The 22,631-nt window shown below is 60.3% G+C and overlaps 1 protein-coding gene across 2 annotated transcripts in view; it reads left to right on the forward strand.

Moving 5' to 3' along the window:
- Positions 1-22,631, forward strand: part of ipmkb (inositol polyphosphate multikinase b) — a 192,070-nt gene that overhangs the window by 10,992 nt on the left and 158,447 nt on the right. For both annotated transcript variants that reach the window (XM_072478930.1, XM_072478929.1), the window contains exon 2: positions 21,332-21,417. In XM_072478930.1, coding sequence (XP_072335031.1) covers positions 21,332-21,417 — 86 coding nt within the window. The remainder of the gene's footprint in view (positions 1-21,331; positions 21,418-22,631) is intronic.

Below are 22,631 nucleotides of genomic sequence, written 5' to 3' on the forward strand. Positions count from 1 at the left end.
CCCTCCCCCTCTGACCCCACCCCTCCATCCCCTCTGACCCCCCCTCTGACCCCCCTCTGACCCCCCTCTGACCCCCCTCTGACCCCCCTCTGACCCCCCTCTGACCCCCCTCTGACCCCCCTCTGACCCCCCCTCTGACCCCCCCTCTGACCCCCCCTCTGACCCCCCCTCTGACCCCCCTCTGACCCCCCCCCCTTGAGCCCCCCCCTTGAGCCCCCCCCTTGAGCCCCCCCCTTGAGCCCCGCCTTGAGCCCCCCCCTTGAGCCCCCCCCTTGAGCCCCCCCCTTGAGCCCCCCCCTTGAGCCCCCCCCTTGAGCCCCCCCCTTGAGCCCCCCCCTTGAGCCCCCCCCTTGAGCCCCCCCCTTGAGCCCCCCCCTTGAGCCCCCCCTTGAGCCCCCCCCTTGAGCCCCCCCCTTGAGCCCCCCCCTTGAGCCCCCCCCTTGAGCCCCCCCTTGAGCCCCCCCCTTGAGCCCCCCCCTTGAGCCCCCCCCTTGAGCCCCCCCCTTGAGCCCCCCCCTTGAGCCCCCCCCTTGAGCCCCCCCCTTGAGCCCCCCCCTTGAGCCCCCCCCTTGAGCCCCCCTTTGAGCCCCCCTTTGAGCCCCCCCCTTGAGCCCCCCCCTTGAGCCCCCCCCTTGAGCCCCCCCTTGAGCCCCCCCCTTGAGCCCCCCCCTTGAGCCCCCCCTTGAGCCCCCCCCTTGAGCCCCCCCCTTGAGCCCCCCACTTGAGCCCCCCCCTTGAGCCCCCCCTTGAGCCCCCCCCTTGAGCCCCCCCTTGAGCCCCCCCCTTGAGCCCCCCCCTTGAGCCCCCCCCTTGAGCCCCCCCCTTGAGCCCCCCCTTGAGCCCCCCCCTTGAGCACCCCCCTTGAGCCCCCTCCTTGAGCCCCCCCTTGAGCCCCCCCTTGAGACCCCCCCCTTGACCCCCCCTCTCTCCCCCTCCGCTCCTCTTCCCCCCTCCGCTCCTCTTCCCCCCTCCGCTCCTCTTCCCCCCCTCCGCTCCTCTTCCCCCCCCTCCGCTCCTCTTCCCCCCCCTCCGCTCCTCTTCCCCCCTCCGCTCCTCTTCCCCCCTCCGCTCCTCTTCCCCCCTCCGCTCCTCTTCCCCCCCCTCCTCTACCCCCCCCCCTCCTCTACACCCCCTCCTCTACCCCCCCTCCTCTACCCCCCCCCTCCTCTACCCCCCCCCTCCTCTACCCCCACCCCTCCCTCCGTTCTCTCCCCCCCCCGTGCCCTCCCCACCCTCAACCCACCCCTCCGTCCCCTCCCCCACCCCTCCGTCCCCTCCCCCACCCCTCCGTCCCCTCCCCCACCCCTCCGTCCCCTCCCCCACCCCTCCGTCCCCTCCCCCACCCCTCCGTCCCCTCCCCCACCCCTCCGTCCCCTCCCCCGGCCCTCCGTCCCCTCCCCCGGGCCCTCCGTCCCCTCCCCCGGCCCTCCGTCCCCTCCCCCGGCCCTCCGTCCCCTCCCCCGGCCCTCCGTCCCCTCCCCCGGCCCTCCGTCCCCTCCCCCGGCCCTCCGGCCCCTCCCCCGGCCCTCCGTCCCCTCCCCCGGCCCTCCGGCCCCTCCCCCGGCCCTCCGTCCCCCTCCCCCGGCCCTCCGTCCCCTCCCCCGGCCCTCCGTCCCCTCCCCCGGCCCTCCGTCCCCTCCCCCGGCCCTCCGTCCCCTCCCCCGGCCCTCCGTCCCCTCCCCCGGCCCTCCGTCCCCCCCTCCTCTTCCCCCCCCACCCCTCCTCTTCCCCCCCCCACCCCCTCCTCTTCCCCCCCACCCCTCCTCTTCCCCCCCCACCCCTCCTCTTCCCCCCCCCACCCCTCCTCTTCCCCCCCCACCCCTCCTCTTCCCCCCCACCCCTCCTCTTCCCCCCCCATCCCTCCTCTTCCCCCCCCATCCCTCCTCTTCCCCCCCCATCCCTCCTCTTCCCCCCCACCCCTCCTCTTCCCCCCCCACCCCTCCTCTTCCCCCCCCACCCCTCCTCTTCCCCCCCCACCCCTCCTCTTCCCCCCCACCCCTCCTCTCCCCCCCACCCCTCCTCTTCCCCCCCCCACCCCTCCTCTTCCCCCCCCCACCCCTCCTCTTCCCCCCCCACCCCTCCTCTTCCCCCCCACCCCTCCTCTTCCCCCCCCACCCCTCCTCTTCCCCCCCACCCCTCCTCTTCCCCCCACCCCTCCTCTTCCCCCCCCCCCTCCTCTTCCCCCCCCCAGCCCTCCTCTTCCCCCCCCAGCCCTCCTCTTCCCCCCCCAGCCCTCCTCTTCCCCCCCCAGCCCTCCTCTTCCCCCCCCAGCCCTCCTCTTCCCCCCCCAGCCCTCCTCTTCCCCCCCAGCCCTCCTCTTCCCCCCCCAGCCCTCCTCTTCCCCCCCCCCAGCCCTCCTCTTCCCCCCCAGCCCTCCTCTTCCCCCCCCCAGCCCTCCTCTTCCCCCCCAGCCCTCCTCTTCCCCCCCCACCCCTCCTCTTCCCCCCCACCCCTCCTCTTCCCCCCCACCCCTCCTCTTCCCCCCCACCCCTCCTCTTCCCCCCCACCCCTCCTCTTCCCCCCCACCCCTCCTCTTCCCCCCCACCCCTCCTCTTCCCCCCCACCCCTCCTCTTCCCCCCCCACCCCTCCTCTTCCCCCCCACCCCTCCTCTTCCCCCCCACCCCTCCTCTTCCCCCCACCCCTCCTCTTCCCCCCCACCCCTCCTCTTCCCCCCCCCACCCCTCCTCTTCCCCCCCCACCCCTCCTCTTCCCCCCCACCCCTCCTCTTCCCCCCCACCCCTCCTCTTCCCCCCCCACCCCTTCTCTACCCCCCACCCCTCCTCTTCCCCCCACACCCCTCCTCTTCCCCCCGCCACCCCTCCTCTTCCCCCCGCCACCCCTCCTCTTCCCCCCCCCTCCTCTACCCCCCACCCCTCCCTCCGTTCTCCCCCCCCCCCGTGCCCTCCCCACCCTCAACCCACCCCTCCGTCCCCTCCCCCACCCCTCCGTCCCCTCCCCACCCCTCCGTCCCCTCCCCCGGCCCTCCGTCCCCTCCCCCACCCCTCCGTCCCCTCCCCCGGCCCTCCGTCCCCTCCCCCGGCCCTCCGTCCCCTCCCCCGGCCCTCCGTCCCCTCCCCCCGGCCCTCCGTTCCCCCCCCCCCGGCCCTCCGTTCCCCCCCCCCCCCGGGCCCTCCGTCCCGTCCCCCCCCCCCCCCGGCCCCGGCCCCCCCCCCGGCCCTCCGTCCCCCCCTCCCCGGCCCTCCGTCCCCCCCCCCCGGCCCTCCGTCCCCCCCCGGCCCTCCGTCCCCCCCACCCCCCCGGGCCCTCCGTCCCCCGGCCCCGCCCCCCCCCCCCCCGGCCCTCTGTCCCCCCCTCCCCGGCCCTCCGTCCCCCCCTCCCCGGCCCTCCGTCCCCCCCTCCCCGGCCCTCCTCTTCCCCCCCACCCCTCCTCTTCCCCCCCCACCCCTCCTCTTCCCCCCCACCCCTCCTCTTCCCCCCCACCCCTCCTCTTCCCCCCCACCCCTCCTCTTCCCCCCCACCCCTCCTCTTCCCCCCCACCCCTCCTCTTCCCCCCCCACCCCTCCTCTTCCCCCCCACCCCTCCTCTTCCCCCCCACCCCTCCTCTTCCCCCCCACCCCTCCTCTTCCCCCCCACCCCTCCTCTTCCCCCCCACCCCTCCTCTTCCCCCCACCCCTCCTCTTCCCCCCACCCCTCCTCTTCCCCCCCACCCCTCCGTCTCCCCCCCCCCCCCGCCCTCCGGCCCCCCCCCCGCCCCCCGTCCCCCGTCCCCCCCCGGCCCTCCGTCCACCCCCCCCCCCCGGCCCTCCGGCCCCACCCACCGGCCCTCCGTCCCCTCCCCTGGTCCCCCCCTTTCCCCTGGTCCCCCCCTGGCCCCCCCTCGCCTCCCCCTCCACGTCACTCCCTCTTGTTGCTAACTTTTGGTTGGTTCACTTGGCTCTGTTTTATAAACTTTGCTCTATAGTTGCCAGGTATCTTTATGATACCGCCAGGAGGTTCAAGTTCGAGTAATGATCAAGTAACTCAATACACCAATTAGTAAGATTTGAATCAAAGCACATTTATTATACACAGTAATCGCTACTCATGCGCAAATTCAATGTCTAAGCTACTTCAACGACTAACAGGCCTGTACTTGGCTTCGGACTGGCCCACCAGGTCAGGGGAACAAATGGCCTTTCGTTCGGGTTCTGAGTCTGCGGGATTCGAAGTTGGTACGGATTGGTAGCTAGGAGCACCTGTCTCGTAGCGAGCATTGACTTAAGACTTACGATCTCTCGGTGGCCGCTGGACCGGTCAATGTTGGTCCGCGTTGCTGGTGACCCGGTCAAGAAGAAGAGGGCCGATTTGAACTTGGGGCGTAACTTTGTAATCCCCATGGGCTTCCCGCCTTTCGGGGCGGACCCTGTACCTGGTTCCAGGTGATTGGACTTTGTTCCAATCGCTTGGTTCGATTTCTCCAATACTGGGGCGGTTCCCTGATCGATGGGCGGTCTTGAGGTGTTCGTTAACCTCTTTTGTGCTGGCGCCGGGGAGTCTGGCTTAGTTTTGGGTGTCCCAAATGTTGCTATTGTTCCCGGGGATTGCTCATTAGTATGTAGATGGCTGCTACATTATTATGCTGATAATAACATCGCTGGTATCGATGAAGTCTGGGCTTTTGCAGAGTTAAATACACAGCAAACCTGCACCTGTTGGTTTCTGCCTGTGTTGGCTGAATTTACCTTCAGCATTTGCCGTTCGCCATTTTAAATCGGGAGTTGGCCAACTTAGGTGGCTACACTCTACCACTCCACCCTCGCTCCCTCTAGCACTCCACCCTCGCTCCCTCTACCACTCCACCCTCACTCCCTCTACCAGTCCACCCTCCGCTCCCGCTCTCCGGCCGCCCTCGCTCCCGCTCTCCCGGCCGCCCCTCGCTCCCGCTCTCCGGCCGCCCCCTCGCTCCCGCTCTCCGGCCGCCCCTCGCTCCCGCTCTCCGGCCGCCCCTCGCTCCCGCTCTCCGGCCGCCCCTCGCTCCCGCTCATCCGGCCGCCCCTCGCTCCCGCTCTCCGGCCGCCCCTCGCTCCCGCTCTCCGGCCGCCCCTCGCTCCCGCTCTCCCGGCCGCCCCTCGCTCCCGCTCTCCGGCCGCCCCTCGCTCCCGCTCTCCGGCCGCCCCCTCGCTCCCGCTCCTCCGGCCGCCCCCTCGCTCCCGCTCTCCGGCCGCCCCTCGCTCCCGCTCTCCGGCCGCCCCTCGCTCCCGCTCTCCGGCCGCCCCTCGCTCCCGCTCTCCGGCCGCCCCTCGCTCCCGCTCTCCGGCCGCCCCTCGCTCCCGCTCTCCGGCCGCCCCTCGCTCCCGCTCTCCGGCCGCCCCTCGCTCCGCCTCTCCGGCCGCCCCTCGCTCCCGCTCTCCGGCCGCCCCTCGCTCCCGCTCTCCGGCCGCCCCTCGCTCCCGCTCTCCGGCCGCCCCTCGCTCCCGCTCTCCGGCCGCCCCTCGCTCCCGCTCTCCCGGCCGCCCCTCGCTCCGCTCTCCGGCCGCCCCTCGCTCCCGCTCTCCGGCCGCCCCTCGCTCCCGCTCTCCGGCCGCCCCCTCGCTCCCGCTCTCCCGGCCGCCCCTCGCTCCCGCTCTCCGGCCGCCCCTCGCTCCCGCTCTCCGGCCGCCCCTCGCTCCCGCTCTCCGGCCGCCCCTCGCTCCCGCTCTCCGGCCGCCCCCTCGCTCCCCGCTCTCCGCCGCCCCTCGCTCCCGCTCTCGGCCGCCCCTCGCTCCCGCTCTCCGGCCGCCCCTCGCTCCCGCTCTCCGGCCGCCCCTCGCTCCCGCTCTCCGCGCCCCTCGCTCCTCTCCTCCGGCCGCCCCTCGCTCCCGCTCTCCGGCCGCCCCTCGCTCCCGCTCTCCGGCCGCCCCTCGCTCCCGCACTCCGGCCGCCCCTCGCTCCCGCTCTCCGCCCGCCCCTCGCTCCCGCTCTCCGCCCGCCCCTCGCTCCCGCTCTCCGCCCGCCCCTCGCTCCCGCTCTCCGCCCGCCCCTCGCTCCGCTCTCCGCCCGCCCCTCGCTCCCGCTCTCCGCCCGCCCCTCGCTCCCGCTCTCCGCCCGCCCCTCGCTCCCGCTCTCCGCCCGCCCCTCGCTCCCGCTCTCCGCCCGCCCCTCGCTCCCGCTCTCACCGCCCGCCCCTCGCTCCCGCTCTCCGCCCGCCCCTCGCTCCCGCTCTCCGCCCGCCCCCTCGCTCCCGCTCTCCGCCCGCCCCTCGCTCCCGCTCTCCGCCCGCCCTCGCTCCCGCTCTCCGCCCGCCCCTCGCTCCCGCTCTCCGCCCGCCCCTCGCTCCCGCTCTCCGCCCGCCCTCGCTCCCGCTCTCCGCCCCGCCCCCTCGCTCCCCGCTCTCGCCCGCCCCTCGCTCCCGCCTCTCCGCCCCGCCCCTCGCTCCCGCTCTCCGCCCGCCCCCTCGCTCCCGCTCTCCGCCCGCCCTCGCTCCCGCTCTCCGCCCGCCCCTCGCTCCCGCTCTCCGCCCGCCCCTCGCTCCCGCTCTCCGCCCGCCCCTCGCTCCCGCTCTCCGCCCGCCCCTCGCTCCCGCTCTCCGCCCGCCCCTCGCTCCCGCTCTCCGCCCGCCCCTCGCTCCCGCTCTCCGCCCTGCCCCTCAGCTCCCGCTCTCCGCCGCCCCTCGCTCCCGCTCTCCGCCCGCCCTCGCTCCCGCTCTCCGCCCGCCCCTCGCTCCCGCTCTCCGCCCGCCCCTCGCTCCCGCTCTCCCGCCCGCCCCTCGCTCCCGCTCTCGCCCGCCCCTCGCTCCCGCTCTCCGCCCGCCCCTCGCTCCCGCTCTCCGCCCGCCCCTCGCTCCCGCTCTCCGCCCGCCCCTCGCTCCCGCTCTCCCGCCCGCCCCTCGCTCCCGCTCTCCGCCCGCCCCTCGCTCCCGCTCTCCGCCCCGCCCCTCGCTCCCGCTCTCCGCCCGCCCCTCGCTCCCGCTCTCCGCCCGCCCTCGCTCCCGCTCTCCGCCCGCCCCCTCGCTCCCGCTCTCCGCCCGCCCCTCGCTCCCGCTCTCCGCCCGCCCCTCGCTCCCGCTCTCCGCCCGCCCCTCGCTCCGGCTCTCCGCCCGCCTCCCGCTCTCCGCTCGCCCCTCGCTCCCGCTCTCCGCCCGCCCCTCGCTCCCGCTCTCCGCCCGCCCCTCGCTCCCGCTCTCCGCCCGCCCCTCGCTCCCGCTCTCCGCCCGCCCCTCGCTCCCGCTCTCCGCCGCCCCTCGCTCCCGCTCTCCGCCCCGCCCCTCGCTCCCGCTCTCCGCCCGCCCCTCGCTCCCGCTCTCCGCCCCGCCCCCTCGCTCCCGCTCTCCGCTCGCTTCCGCTCGCTCCCGCTCGCTCCCGCTCTCCGCTCGCTCCCGCTCTCCCGCTCGCTCCCGCTCTCCGCTCGCTCCCGCTCTCCGCTCGCTCCCGCTCTCCGCTCGCTCCCGCTCTCCGCTCGCTCCCTCTCTCCGCTCGCTCCCTCTCTCCGCCCGCCCCTCGCTCCCGCTCTCTCCGCCCGCCCCTCGCTCCCGCTCTCCGCCCGCCCCTCGCTCCCGCTCTCCGCCCGCCCCCTCGCTCCCGCTCTCCGCCCGCCCCTCGCTCCCGCTCTCCGCCCGCCCCTCGCTCCCGCTCTCCGACCGCCCCCCCTCGCCTCGCTCCGCTCTCCGCCCGCCCCTCGCTCCCGCTCTCCGCCCGCCCCTCGCTCCCGCTCTCCGCCCGCCCCTCGCTCCCGCTCTCCGCCCGCCCCTCGCTCCCGCTCTCCGCCCGCCCCTCGCTCGCGCTCTCCGCCCGCCCCTCGCTCGCGCTCTCCGCCCGCCCCTCGCTCGCGCTCTCCGCCCGCCCCTCGCTCGCGCTCTCCGCCCGTCCCTCGCTCCCGCTCTCCGCCCGCCCCTCGCTCCCGCTCTCCGCCCGCCCCTCGCTCCCGCTCTTCCCGCCCGCCCTCGCTCCCGCTCTCCGCCCGCCCCTCGCTCCGCTCTCCGCCCGCCCCTCGCTCCCGCTCTCCGCCCGCCCCTCGCTCCCGCTCTCCGCCGCCCCTCGCTCCCGCTCTCCGCCCGCCCCTCGCTCCCCGCTCTCCGCCCGCCCCTCGCTCCCGCTCTCACGCCCGCCCCTCGCTCCCGCTCTCCGCCCGCCCCTCGCTCCCCGCTCTCCGCCCGCCCCTCGCTCCCGCTCTCCGCCCGCCCTCGCTCCCGCTCTCCGCCCGCCCCTCGCTCCCGCTCTCGCCCGCCCCTCGCTCCCGCTCTCCGCCCGCCCCTCGCTCCCGCTCTCCGCCCGCCCCCTCGCTCCCGCTCTCCGCCCGCCCCTACGCTCCCGCTCTCCGCCCGCCCCTCGCTCCCGCTCTCCCGCCCCGCCCCCTCGCTCCCGCTCTCCGCCCGCCCCTTCGCTCCCGCTCTCCGCCCGCCCCTCGCTCCCGCTCTCCGCCCGCCCCTCGCTCCCGCTCTCCGCCCGCCCCTCGCTCCCGCTCTCCGCCCGCCCTCGCTCCCGCTCTCCGCCCGCCCCTCGCTCCCGCTCTCCGCCCGCCCCTCGCTCCCGCTCTCCGCCCGCCCCTCGCTCCCGCCTCTCCGCCCGCCCCCTCGCTCCCGCTCTCCGCCCGCCCCTCGCTCCCGCTCTCCGCCCGCCTCCCGCTCTCCGCTCGCCCCTCGCTCCCGCTCTCCGCCCGCCCCTCGCTCCGCTCTCCGCCGCCCCTCGCTCCCGCTCTCCGCCCGCCCTCGCTCCCGCTCTCCGCCCGCCCTCGCTCCCGCTCTCCGCCCGCCCCTCGCTCCCGCTCTCCGCCCGCCCCCTCGCTCCCGCTCTCCGCCCGCCCCTCGCTCCCGCTCTCCGCCTCGCTTCCGCTCTCCCGCCCGCCCTCCGCCGCTCCCGCTCGCTCCCGCTCTCCGCTCGCTCCCGCTCTCCCGCTCGCTCCCGCCTCTCTCCGCTCGCTCCCCGCTCTCCGCTCGCTCCCGCTCTCCGCTCGCTCCCCGCTCTCCGCTCGCTCCCGCTCTCCGCTCGCTCCCGCTCTCCGCTCGCTCCCGCTCTCCGCTCGCTCCCTCTCTCCGCTCGCTCCCTCTCTCCGCCCGCTCCCGCTCTCCGCCCGCCCCTCGCTCCCGCTCTCCGCCCGCCCCTCGCTCCGCGCTCTCCGCCCGCCCCTCGCTCCCGCTCTCCGCCCGCCCCTCGCTCCCGCTCTCCGCCCGCCCCTCGCTCCCGCTCTCCGCCCGCCCCTCGCTCCAGCTCTCCGCCCGCCCCTCGCTCCCGCTCTCCGCCGCCCCTCGCTCCCCGCTCTCCGCCCGCCCCTCGCTCCCGCTCTCCGCCCGCCCCTCGCTCCCGCTCTCCGCCGCCCCTCGCTCGCGCTCTCCGCCCGCCCCTCGCTCGCGCTCTCCGCCCGCCCCTCGCTCCCGCTCTCCGCCCGCCCCTCGCTCCCGCTCTCCGCCCGCCCCTCGCTCCCGCTCTCCGCCCGCCCCTCGCTCCCGCTCTCCGCCCGCCCCTCGCTCCCGCTCTCCCCGCCCGCCCCTCGCTCCCGCTCTCGCCCGCCCCTCGCTCCCGCTCTCCGCCCGCCCCTCGCTCCCGCTCTCCGCCCGCCCCTCGCTCCCGCTCCTCCGCTCTCCGCTCGCTCCCGCTCGCTCCCGCTCTCCGCTCGCTCCCGCTCTCAACCGCTCGCTCCCCGCTCTCCGCTCGCTCCGCTCTCCGCTCGCTCCCGCTCTCCGCTCGCCTCCCGCTCTCCGCCCGCCCCTCGCTCCCGCTCTCCGCCCGCCCCTCGCTCCCGCTCTCCGCCCGCCCCTCGCTCCCGCTCTCCGCCCGCCCCTCGCTCCCGCTCTCCGCCCGCCCCTCGCTCCCCGCTCTCCGCCCGCCCCTCGCTCCCGCTCTCCGCCCGCCCCTCGCTCTCGACTCTCCCGCCCGCCCCTCGCTCCCGCTCTCCGCCCGCCCCTCGCTCCCGCTCTCCGCCCGCCCCTCGCTCCCGCTCTCCGCCCGCCCCTCGCTCCCGCTCTCCCGCCCGCCCCTCGCTCCCGCTCTCCCGCCCGCCCCTCGCTTCCCGCTCTCCGCCCGCCCCTCGCTCTCCGCTCTCCGCCCGCCCTCGCTCCCGCTCTCCGCCCGCCCCTCGCTCCCGCTCTCCGCCCGCCCCTCGCTCCCGCTCTCCGCCCGCCCCTCGCTCCCGCTCTCCGCCCGCCCCTCGCTCCCGCTCTCCGCCCGCCCTCGCTCCCGCTCTCCGCCCGCCCCTCGCTCCCGCTCTCCGCCCGCCCCCTCGCTCCCGCTCTCCGCCCGCCCCTCGCTCCCGCTCTCCGCCCGCCCTCGCTCCCGCTCTCCGCCCGCCCCTCGCTCCCGCTCTCCGCCCGCCCCTCGCTCCCGCTCTCCGCCCGCCCTCGCTCCCGCTCTCCGCCCGCCCCTCGCTCCCGCTCTCCGCCCGCCCCCTCGCTCCCGCTCTCCGCCGCCCCTCGCTCCCGCTCTCCGCCCGCCCCTCGCTCCCGCTCTCGCCGCCCCTCGCTCCCGCTCTCCGCCCGCCCCTCGCTCCCGCTCTCCGCCCGCCCCTCGCTCCCGCTCTCCCGCCCGCCCCTCGCTCCCGCTCTCCCGCCCGCCCCTCGCTCCGCTCTCGCCCGCCCCTCGCTTCCCGCTCTCCGCCCCGCCCCTCGCTCCCGCTCTCCGCCCGCTCCCTCGCTCCCTGCTCCTTCCGCCCGCCCCTCGCTCCCGCTCTCCGCCCGCCCCTCGCTCCCGCTCTCCGCCCGCCCCTCGCTCCCGCTCTCCGCCCGCCCCTCGCTCCCGCTCTCCGCCCGCCCCGCGCTCCGCTCTCCGCCCGCCCCTCGCTCCCGCTCTCCGCCCGCCCCTCGCTCCCGCTCTCCGCCCGCCCCTCGCTCCCGCTCTCCGCCCGCCCCTCGCTCCCGCTCTCGCCCGCCCCTCGCTCCCGCTCTCCGCCCGCCCCTCGCTCCCGCTCTCCGCCCGCCCCTCGCTCCCGCTCTCCGCCCGCCCCTCGCTCCCGCTCTCCGCCCGCCCCTCGCTCCCGCTCTCGCCCGCCCCTCGCTCCCGCTCCCCGCCCGCCCCTCGCTCCCGCTCCCCGCCCGCCCCCCCGCTCCCAGCCCGCCGCCCCCGCTCCCCGCCCGCCCCCCCGCTCCCCGCCGCCCCCCGCTCCCCGCCCGCCCCCGCTCCCCGCCCGCCCCTCGCTCCCGCTCGTCCGTGAAGTGCAGCATGCCTACGATCATTGATTTTTTAAGTTCCCGAACATATCCAATGCCCCGCTGGACAGCAGTTTGTAATTCCGGGACGTCACCCTCAAACTTCAGGCGGGGATAAGATGGTATCATGGGCACCCCGGTGTGGTCAGGGTTTCCGCAATGACAGCTGAGGTGAGGTTTCAAGGTGCCTCATGGCCGCAGGGGCAATGCCCAGTCAGCCCTCTATTGAGGGTTGGCTGCACACTCCAGGGGAGATTGAAATCTGTTGGTCGAAATGTTGGGCCAGAGACGGTGTGTTTATTGGCAAGGTGTTTTCTGCCCAAATCTTCCTCCAGGTTTTGTCAGTGTTATGAAGTTGGAGACCCTCGGTTTGTGTCCAGAGAGGCTTTTGTTGAGCAATGGGTGAGGTGAGGAGGAGTGGGGGGGTGGAGTGCTTCTTCAATGTCTCTATGAATTGGCAAAGCTTACGTTGCTGCGATGATGTTTAAGAGGACTGGTTGATCTCTGTGTTCCAGCGATTATCCCCATCATTGAGTGAAGCTGTATGCCAGTGAGTTTGTGTGATGAACTTGTGGCCCAGCTGGGTGCACAATACTCAGCTAGGGGGTTTAGCACAGTTGGCTGGACAGTTGGTTTGTGGTGCAGAGCGAGGCCAACAGCATTGGTTCAATTCTCGTACCGGCTGAGGTTATTCATGAGGTTATTCTTCTCAACCATACCCCTCGCCTGAGGCGTGGTGATCCTCTGGTTAAATCACCACCAGTCAGCTTCCCCTCCCCCAAAGGGGGAAAGCAGCTTATGGTCATCTGGGACTACTTGCTTTACTCAGCTGTCAAGAAGACCGGAGGTATGCTGCACTGTGGTTTTTGCACCCCACCTTGTGCTGGTGAGTTTGCGGAGGATTATTTTTCAGTTATTGAATGGCTTTTTCCAACTTTGCTCTGGACTGGGCTAGTGCTGAGACTGTGGCGGGCAGGGTGTTGAGGAGCAGAGTCAAGGACTTTGATTAGCAATCAGTGTCGTGGTTGCAGATTTGAGGTTTCCTCAGGCGAGGGTGAAGGTGAGGTGTTGGAGATGAGCGCACAAGCCTCCAAATCTTCAAGGCACCACATGCCTCAAAGTCTGCAGATCACAAACTGGACTTATCCACCATCTCCGGATCCATAAAACCAGAGTGGAAGCAAATCCTTTGCCACTTTACCTCCTTCCTAACCACCTCTCCTCTCTCTTTCGTAACAACATTCCTTAAAATCTATCTCTTTGACCATGTTTTGGGTAACTTCCTGATGCATATGAGGCTCCTTGTCAAATTTTATCAAATAGTGCCAGTGAAACACCTTAATTACATTATGATGCTATATAAATACAGGTTGTTTTATGATTTGGGTAACTTTTTTTCTGTTAAAATTAAGACAGTGTGGAAATAGTTTTGCTGGTTGAGATCCCAGACGAGGGGAACTTGTGCGTTTCTGATGATGATACTGGGCCTTGTTTGAGAAACAGGATTTCTGGTTGAAGGATGAGCAGAAAGGAAAATGCTGGAAGTGCCATCAAATCAGGCAGCACCTGTGGGGAGAGAGACTCAGTTAATGTTTCAAGACTGAGGAAAGATGAAATGTAATAGGTCTTGAACAAGTGAAAGAAGAGAGGAAGAACAAAGGCTAGGCCTATGACTGGGACACGACAGGAAAGACTAAATGACAAATGTTTTTGTTATACAAAAGCCAAAAGGAGATTGGTAATCGGTGAAGTGAAGAAACCAAAGGACAGGCGAACTGTATATGCAAATGCTGCACCAGTCGACATGATTAGAAATTCAGTTTTCCCTGAATTTAGCTTCCTAGAGATAATAATCTTTATTAGTGTCACAACTAGGCTTGTCTTGTATGCGAAGGCGTTTCAAGTACTCATCTAAATGCTTCTTAAACATTGTGAGGGTTCCCGCCTTTACCACCCTCTCAGGCCGTGAGTTCGACCACCCTCTGGGTAAATCGGTTTTCCTCAAATCCTCTCTAAATCTTCTGTCCATTACCTTTAATAATAATAATCTTTATTATTGTCACAAGTAGGCTTACATTAACACGACAATGAAGTTACTGTGAAAAGCCCCTAGTCGTCACACTCCGGCGCCTGTTCGGGTACACAGGGAGAATTCAGAATGTTCAAATTACCTAACAGCACATCTTTCGGGACTTGTGGGAGGAAACCGGAACACCCGGAGGAAACCCACGCAGACACAGGGAGAACGTGCAGACTCCACACAGACCTTGACCCAAGCCGGGAATCGAACCTGGGACCCTGGTGCTGTGAAGCAACAGTGCTAACCTCTGTGCTACCGTTCCCCAAGGGGCTACAGTTTATTTTTCCATTAGTTACTTGGTTATTCACAGGCCTGCATTTTGCCGACCTGTGTTGGCTCTTCTTTATTTGGTGAGAGAATTATTTTTCGACAATATATCATTCTGAAGGTCTTGGCTGTGTCCTGGGATGTGCTTTTGCACGCACACTGCATCCCCAGTACTTTGCTCAAGAGGCAAATGGAGAGGCAGTGGCTTCGTGATATTGTTGCTGGACTAGTAATCCTCAGGGTTCTGGGTTCGAATCTCACCACGGCAGATGGTGGAATTTAAACTCAATTAAATATTTGGAATTTAAAGTCTAAAGGTGACCATGAAACCATTGTCAATTATCATAAAAACCCATCCTTACCTGGTCTGGCCTACACGTGACTCTCAGCAATGTGGTCGACTCGCAAATGGCCTAGCAAGCCACTCTGTTGTATTCAACTGCTACAAAAACACAAAAAAGGAATGAAACCGGACGGACACCCGGCATCGACCCAGGCACCGGAAACAACAAAGACTCATCCCTGCTGCCAAAATGGGAGAGCTGTCTCGCAGACTAGTCACACAGCACCCTGACAAAGTCATACTCACAGAATTATACCTTCCAGATCATGTCTTCACTATCACCATTCCTGGGTATGTCTTGTCTCACCAGCAGGACAGACCCAACAGAAGTGGTGGCACAGTGGTGTACGGTCGGTAGGGAGTTGCCCTCGGTATCTTCAACGCCAACTCTGGATCCCATGAAGTCTCATGGCTACAGGTTAAAGAAACCTGATTACCACGTACCATCCACCATGGGCTGATGAATCTGTACTCCTCCATGTTGAACATCACTTGGAAATCCCTGCTTCCCAACCCTCTCTATCTGCCTCTTCGCTTTGGAGGAGCTCCTTAATACCTCGTTTTTAGACCAAGCATTTGTTTCGCTGGCTTAATATCTCTTTTGAGGCTTGGTGTCAATTTACTGTTGTGCAGTGCTTTGGAATGTTTTACCACGTTAAAGGTGCTCTATAAATGCAAGTTACTGCTGTATCTGCTAATCCGGCACAGGCCATGGTCAAATCTGCGCTGTGTGGCTCCACTTCCTGCTGGGTAGACTTACTGAGCTATCCGGGTACTGGCTGTGTGTTTCACATTATGTCTGCCAGGCCTGTTGCTTGTTTTCGGTCCCAACAGCGTTGCCAATACATTTGCTAATATTAATGATAATGTTGGTGAGCCACAAGCCTTCCCTCATATCGATCAAATGAGCACACAACCAGTTAGGTAGTTCAAAAGATGGCTTATTTACATACACAAGAGTTACCTCGACATGCAAAAACAATATCTACTACGAGTTAAACTACACCTATCAGCTACAATAACCTATACTTAACTTCAGGGCGACCAGCACTGCGCAAATGGATAAGGCCTTTATCTGGATTTCAATTTCGCTGTATCGAAGAAAGTGGCTCTGTCTCTGCTGGGCTCAACTGTCAGGTAGCGATCGTTGGTCTTGAACTTGGTTGGCTTTTCCTACAGTTTGCTGGCACAGGCCGGATCTAAAAGAGACAGAACACATGGCTGTGTCCTCTTTTATCCCTCTGGGATTTCGCGCTCTTTGGGGTGGTCCTTAACCTTGGACCCAATAGTTTGACAGGGCTCTGATCACTCCGATTTCGGCCATTAAAGAGGCGGATGCCTTGGTAGCTGGGCGGGTCCTTAGAGGTCATTGACCTTGGCAGTTGTGCTTTCTGAGTAAGGGGAGTGGCACCGATCAGCCTGGGGCTGTACCGGTTGCTTGATTGGAGTTCTATTGTCCTGGGAAAATGGGCCATTGAAATGCAAACGTGCGGGGGTTTCGATCAGGCCTGGTTACTTGTGTTTCAGATACACACAGGCTCTGTATCTGTCTGAGTCCTGGGTTGGCCATAATTCCATGGTCCTTTGCAGGTGGCCATCTTAGATGGCTACAGGCCTACAGAGCTGAGACAGTCTCCAGGATCCTGAAGTACCAGAACATAGTTCACAGACATAGTGCATATTTGGAATATTTCCAACAAGTTTGCCATCAGTTATCTAAAATCAGCAATACGCTCATCCATGTAAATGTACTCCTCCCATGCTCCGGTCCCAGCGTATTTCTCGGGACTGTGACAGGGGCATTTGTTTTTCGTTTTTCTGCATTAAGCATTGGCTGTCCATTTTGCGTTAGTAATTTTATGGTAATCTGGAAGGACACTGGTGTGAAAAATCTGGGAAATTTCTCCATCCACAGCTTTCTGCGAGTGATGAGTTTGAACCTTGGGATGGTGTGCAGCCTGATTTTATAACAGGGTAACATGGTATGCTGGGTGTGGTCGTACTGTTTTCTATTGCTCTTTTAAGATTTTTAACCTGGGGGGCAGTGTATTAACTCTTGGCTGCTTTATTACAGACCTTTGGGAGTCAGAAAACACTGTAATGGGTACTGGGTACATAAACCTAAAGCTTATGTAGATTTGGCAAAATTCAATGATCAATCAGCTCTAACAATCCAAATCTTGGATGTTAATTGTGGCTCACTGTGTCACACTCTTAGCTTTTAAGTCAGAAGCTCTCACTCCCGGGGCTGGGGCACAAATCCCATGCTGACACATCAGTGTAGTCTCTCAGATAATAGAATTTACAGTGCAGAAGGAGGCCATTTGGCGCTCTGAATTAGAACCGCCCCTTGGAAAGAGCACCCTACTTAAGCCTATGCCTCCACCCCATCCTTGCACCCCACATATCCCCACCTAACCCTTTGGTCACTAAGGGGCAATTTAGCATGGCCAATCTACCTAACCTGCACATCTTTGGATTGTGGGAGGAAACCGGAGCCCAAACCCACGCAGACACGGGGAGAAAGTGCGAACTGCACACAGAGTCACCCGAGGCCGGAATTGAACCCGGGTCCCTGGAACTGAGGGAGCAGTGCTAACTACTGTGCCACCATGCTGCCCATTGTGGCATGTCTGTTTAAAAATTACCTGATCCCTTTGAAGAAGTGCAAAGATAAGGTGGCCTGTACAATATTTGCCTCTTGGATTACTTAAAAGCCGAAAGTATTAAGTAGCTCTTCTCATCATTGTAATGTGGGGGACCTTACTGCAGGCAAATTGGCTGCTGTGCTTTCTCAAAAGTGGCTATAAAGCATTTTGGGACATCCTGAGGTTATAAAAACTGCAATTTAATTATTTCTCTGATGTGCCTTTGTTACATCTAGAAGCTGTCAAAAAATGTGACTTATTTTTTAAAAGTTACATTCATTGAATATTCCGTGAAGTTTTAATTGTAGTGAGGTGCAGTCGGTACAATTTCTGATCATTTTGGGATGTTCTGGAGTTTATTTTGAGGAATTAAATTCCCATTTTCTACTCACTGTAAATATGAAACCAGCTTTTGCGCAGTAATTGTTATTCAGAAACCTTGTCCAAACTTTCATACAATGCTACGTTTATTTATGTTAATCAGCTATCTATCTGTCTCCTTAAATGTGAACTGGATTTCAGTTTGCTGGAGTTTGATTGCTTTGTTGTAAAAGGCAAATTTTAAGGGTTAAAATTTCTCAAAAGCCCACTGAACAGAGAGTGATCAACTCCAGTCGGTGTGTAGTGAAAAACTGCGTCTTTTCTCCTTTCGGGAATTTTAGTGTTGAACAAGATGAGGCACATGTGCACAAGGGACTGGGACTCTCACACCCCCACATCACTGGTTCTTGCATTCAGTGTCGGTGTTGAGGTCAAGGACAGCACAAGTCAGTTTTAGCCTGCTTTTGTGTTGGTTTTGGGTGTCGTGTGGGAACTGGTGGCTGCTGGCGCACTGGCATTTTACAGCTGGCACCACCCACGCAATTATCTCCCTGGATTTCCTAAGGCTGCTGGCCAGGTGAAAATGAAATGAAAATCGCTTATTGTCACAAGTAGGCTTCAAATGAAGTTACTGTGAAAAGCCCCTAGTCGCCACATTCCGGCGCCTGTTCGGGGAGGCTGGTACGGGAATTGAACCGTGCTGCTGGCCTGCCTTGGTCTGCTTTCAAAGCCAGCGATTTAGCCCTGTGCTAAACCAGCCCCAGGTGGACCACTTTTTTAAAAAAAACTAAGGCTTCTCTGCTGCTCCCCTCATTTAGGGTTTCTGTGTTGGATGCATGAGATGCAGGAGTCGGCGTCTGTTGACACTAGCGTAGCTGTAGAGTAAAGCTGCCTACGTTCTGTCTCAGCTATTCATAATGCCAATCACCGCAGTGTATTGCCAACTTGAGAAGTTGTAGTAAATAGGAACGGAGTGGTGGCCTCGGCCCCTCGAACCTGCTCTACCATTAGGTCATGATTGATCTGGTTCATAACTCCAATTCCCTGTTGTGGTGCCAGATTCCTTAATACTCTTATTTCACAATTTATCAATCTTTTGTGTCAATAAAGTGCACCCACCTGGGATAGGGCAACATCTGCCCACTGAATTGATATTTGTTGAGTTGTTGAAGTTTGAACAAAGTCTCTACGCATCGGATTTGAACTTTGGATTGAGGAGTGGAAGTTTAATGCTGTAACTGCAGTGCTTCTTAATTTCTCTTCCCGCTCTGGAATGTGGCAGAGGAAACAAAAGCAAAGAGGTTTTTTTTTGCTTAAAAAAAGATTGACCATATGCAGTTGTCTTTTTGAAAAAGACAGTGATCACTAAAATACAAAATATGAAGAAGACTTGAAATGTGTTTGCTGTACAATGAGCCTAAAATGAAGCTGCTTTGTTTTTGGTGGGTTCCTTGGACCAAGTCACAAAACCTTTGTGACCCAAAGCAGTTTTAATTACTCTGTAGAAGACCAAATTTGCCGTGCTATATAGAATATCCTGGAAGTGGAGAAGATGATGCTTTCTGAACAACAATAAATTGCTGGGCTTCTCCATAACACCCAGTCAGTTTATTGTCCACTCTTCTGATATACATGTAGGTATATCAGTGTCTCTCCCTTTCCCACCCACCCTTCATTGAGAATGCTCCTTTTATGAAAGACATGTATCCCACTCGCTATTTGGGGGATTGCCAGCCTCAATCCTGCTTAAGTGCACACAGGGAACCATGGATATTTGCAGCCCAGAAGGCTCATAAAACCTGCAGTGTTTTACAAGTTTATGAACTTTTTGAATTTAGGAAAAGTCTCTGCTTTAGCTGCTCCCATCAGCAAGGGTTCCACGTTCCACATAGCTTTGTGTACTGCAGTATCTCCTAGTCCCACTCCTCATTCACTCGGTGAAATTATGCCTTCTCATCACTGATGCTCCGCTCAGGAGAAATCATCTTTCCTTTGTCACCCCTTTAAAACTTGATGAGAATAACCCAGCCACATTCGAATCTGAGTCTTTTTTTCTTAATCTTTCAATCTCATAGTGTAGAATCCCCAGGGAGGAGCGATTATAATGTAATAGATTGTTACATTGAATTCAAGAGTGATGTACTTAGGTCAAAATCAGAGTTTTGAACTCTGATAAAGCCAATCACAGAAGAATCAGGGTCAAGATGGCTGGGTTAGACTGGGAAACTTTGTTGAAGGTTATTCACAGTGAGTAAGCATTAGTGAATATTTCAAGCAATATTTCACAAATCTCAAGTCCATTGAAAAATCAAAACTCCATGGAAAAATGATCCGTCTGTGGTTGATTAAAGGGATCACGGATAGTATTAGATTTAGAGGTTTCTAATATTCCCCCCCCCCCAATAAAGCAGTAAGTGTCAGAATTGAGAGTGTTTTTGGAAACCAGTGAAGGATGAACAAAAAATTGATAGAGGGGGAAAATAAAACTGTAATCTTGCTAGGAGTATAAAAACTAATTACAAGGGCTTCGACTGGTGTGTAAAAAGGAAGGGCAGGGGTGTAAATGTGGATCCCTTAGAAGTTAAGGTTAAGGCATGAGAAATTATAATGGGGTAAAAAGAAATGGCAGAGCAATTAACAAATATTTCTATCTTTTGGCACAGTAGAAGACACAAAACCATATAAAATAGTGTGGAACCTAGGGTACAATGAGAGTGAGGAACATGAAGTCATTAATGTTAGGTAAAAAAGGTATTGGAGCAATTAATGGGTCTATAAGCCACCAAATCCACTGGACCTCAGGGACCACATCCCAGTGTTCTAAAAAAGATGGCTGCAGTGATAGTGGATGCATTGGTTGCAATCTTCCAAAATTCCCTAGAACATGGAATAACCCCCTTGAGTTGGGAGGTAATTCCATTGTTCAAGAAAGGAGGAAAAGAGTTAGCCTGGCAACAGTTGCAAGAACAACGCTGAAAATATAACTCAGTAAGTGGTATAGAGCACTTTGAAAACCATGTCATTAGGCAGTCAGCATGGTTTTATGAAAGTGTTTGATAAACCTATTGGAGTTTTTTTGAGGATTGATACTGCAGGATGGATAAAGAGGAAGCAGCAAATGGCTTTTCAAAAGAGGTCTGATAAAATGCTACAAAAAAGGTTGTTCAGTCGGAGAATGGGGCATGGGGTTGGGCGTAATATGTTATTGGAATTGAGGATTGGTTAAAGGAGAAACAACGGGAATAAATAATTTTCAGGTTGGCAAGCTGTTACTTATGAGTTGCTGTAAGGATCAATGCAGTAGTGACTTAGACGAGGGGTTCAAGCGTAATCCAAGCTTGCATGATGTGGGGGAAAATTACAGAAGAATGAGAAAAGCAGAATACTTTTTAAATGGTGAGGGACTGTTTAATGTTGGTGTTGCATAGAATTGCAGCATGGTTACTCAACAGAACAAAGCCATTGGTCTGTTGTCCCCATGCTGGTTCCCTGCAAGAGGGAGGACCCATCCCACTTTTGGCATGAGCCCCCCCCCCCCCCCCCTCCACCCCAGCACCCTTTTTTGTCTACACATAATGATCCAGTTCTCTTTTGAAAGCCATAATTGAATCTGCCTCCACCACACTCTCAGGCAGTGCATTGCAGATCCTAACCATTCAGTTTATTAGTAACTATCTTGTATTTATGGTTGCTACTTCTGGATTTTCCACAAGTGGAAATGCACTCTCCACATCTACAAATAATTTATAATTTTAAAGCCTTCTTTCCTCTCACCTTTCCAAAATAACAATGACCCAAACTAGTTCAGTCTTTCCCAGACGTTCTAATCTCTCCGTTCTTTGTTTTAATATAAATTTATACCCAATTATTTTTTCTAATTAAGGGGCAGTTTAGCGTGACCAATTCACCTACCCAGCGCATCTTTTTGGGTTGTGGGGTGAGACCCACCCAGACTCGGGGAGAATGTGCAAATTCCACATGGACAGTGACCCGGGTCCTCGGCACTGCGAGGCAGCAGTGCTAACCACTGCGCCGTGTCGCCCCCTAATCTCTCAGTTCTGGTACCATTTTGAGCTTGGGTTATTATTGTCGTAATAACACATGGTTGTTCCCCATCCCTGAGCCACTGATAGAGCCGAGCAGATGTAACCGACAGTGCCACTTTGGTGTGTTGCCTAACAACTGATATATTCTCTGGTATAATGACCAGGTTTGGAGCCCTATCTACAATTCTATGATTAATTGCTTTGCATTACTCAAATACAAAAGTTTATCTTGGTATACTAATGAAAAATAATGTGATGTTGCATATGAGTATTTAATCACAAAGAAAGGATCGAGGCATTTGACTTGCCAATTTCTTATCTCGATGTCCTGGCACTGATAAATGCATTATACTTTTTTAACAAAATCCTGATGTTGCCTTTTTTTGTCCTTTCCTGGCGAGAGATGCTGGAATGTTTCTTATCTTCCAGTGAGTGACCACATGGCCTTATGATCAGAGGATGACCTGAATTTTTTTAAGGAGTTTGACTTTGAAGTAAGGATGAATATGTAAAGACAGCGCTGGAAATGCAAAACCATTATTTCATAGGTTGTTCTTTGGTCTTGTTTCCAGGTATGTTGCAGCATCCAGATGGCACTGTCTTGAAGCAGTTGCAACCTCCTCCGCGTGGTCCCAGGGAGTTGAATTTCTACAACATGGTAATTGCTGTTTTGGTTGGACATCATTTAAGATGGAATTGGCCTGCAGTGCTACTGCATTGAACCCAACATTGGAGTTGCAGCCTCTGTGCAGAGAAGATATGCTACCAAGTTGCACTCTGGCAGATGTGATGTACCTTGTGTTTTGTGACATGATTGCCATATTCCAGCTGAGATGCCCAGTAGCAAGTGAGCCCATTGATGCTGCTACCATGCGACCTCCAAGAATGTTAGGACAGACTAGTCACATTGGGTAGGAATGTATGAAGAGAGAGAGGGGAGGGGAAACTCATGTAAATAATTATGATTAAATTTATATAAAATTAAACAGTATTCTGAAGGGGTTTAGAGTTGTAATCAGCTGAAATTAATTAGTTGGGAATTGAAAGCAATTTTTATGGGTTATTAACTCAGCAATATATTTGTTGTGTTCCTAATGCCTAACATCGTGTGCATTGCTTGGCAATGTTCCTGTTGCTTATGACCCACATCTTTTTGGCTTTGAGAACCCAAACAGAAATGTTTGTTTCTCTGGTACTGATGATTAATTCCTTTCTGAAGTATTTTGATTTTTGTGCCTTGAGCACAGAAAAATAGTAGTTTTAAATAATTTATGTTACAATACAAATTTATTTATGTCAGTCTTTGATTCCCAGCTCTGTAATTGTTATTTTGAGAGAAATATATGTTTAAAAACCACTTTGCAACATTTTTGAGATGATTTAACTATTGGAGTTATGGAATAGAACTGCAGGGAAGGAGGCAGTTTGGCCCATTGAGTCAATGCCAGGGCTTTTGAAGAGAAGTCCAGTTGGTTTGTCCCCCTCCACTGCTTTTTCCCCATATCCCTGCAATTATTTTCTTCACGCAATTATCCAATTCCCCTTGGAACGTCACTGTTGAACCTGTGTCCACTACCCAACCAATGACACTAGTTTGTATTTATGTAGCACCTTGAACATAGTAAAATGTCCCAAAGTGCTTCGGAGGAGCATTATAAAACAAAATATGATACCGTGCTGAATAAGGAGATATTTAGTCAGATGACCAACCAAAGAGGTGGGTTTTAAATGGTGTAAAACCAGATACTGTGAATGCTGGAAATCTGGAATAAAAACAATGTGCTGGAAAAGCTCAGCATGTTGTAGGGGATAATAAATTAGTCTGGATAGAAAATTGTTTTCCTCCAGCCTGAGAATGTAGTAATGGTCTTT

This window comes from Scyliorhinus torazame, chromosome 16, assembly GCF_047496885.1.
Source record: "Scyliorhinus torazame isolate Kashiwa2021f chromosome 16, sScyTor2.1, whole genome shotgun sequence".
Taxonomy (NCBI): domain Eukaryota; kingdom Metazoa; phylum Chordata; class Chondrichthyes; order Carcharhiniformes; family Scyliorhinidae; genus Scyliorhinus; species Scyliorhinus torazame.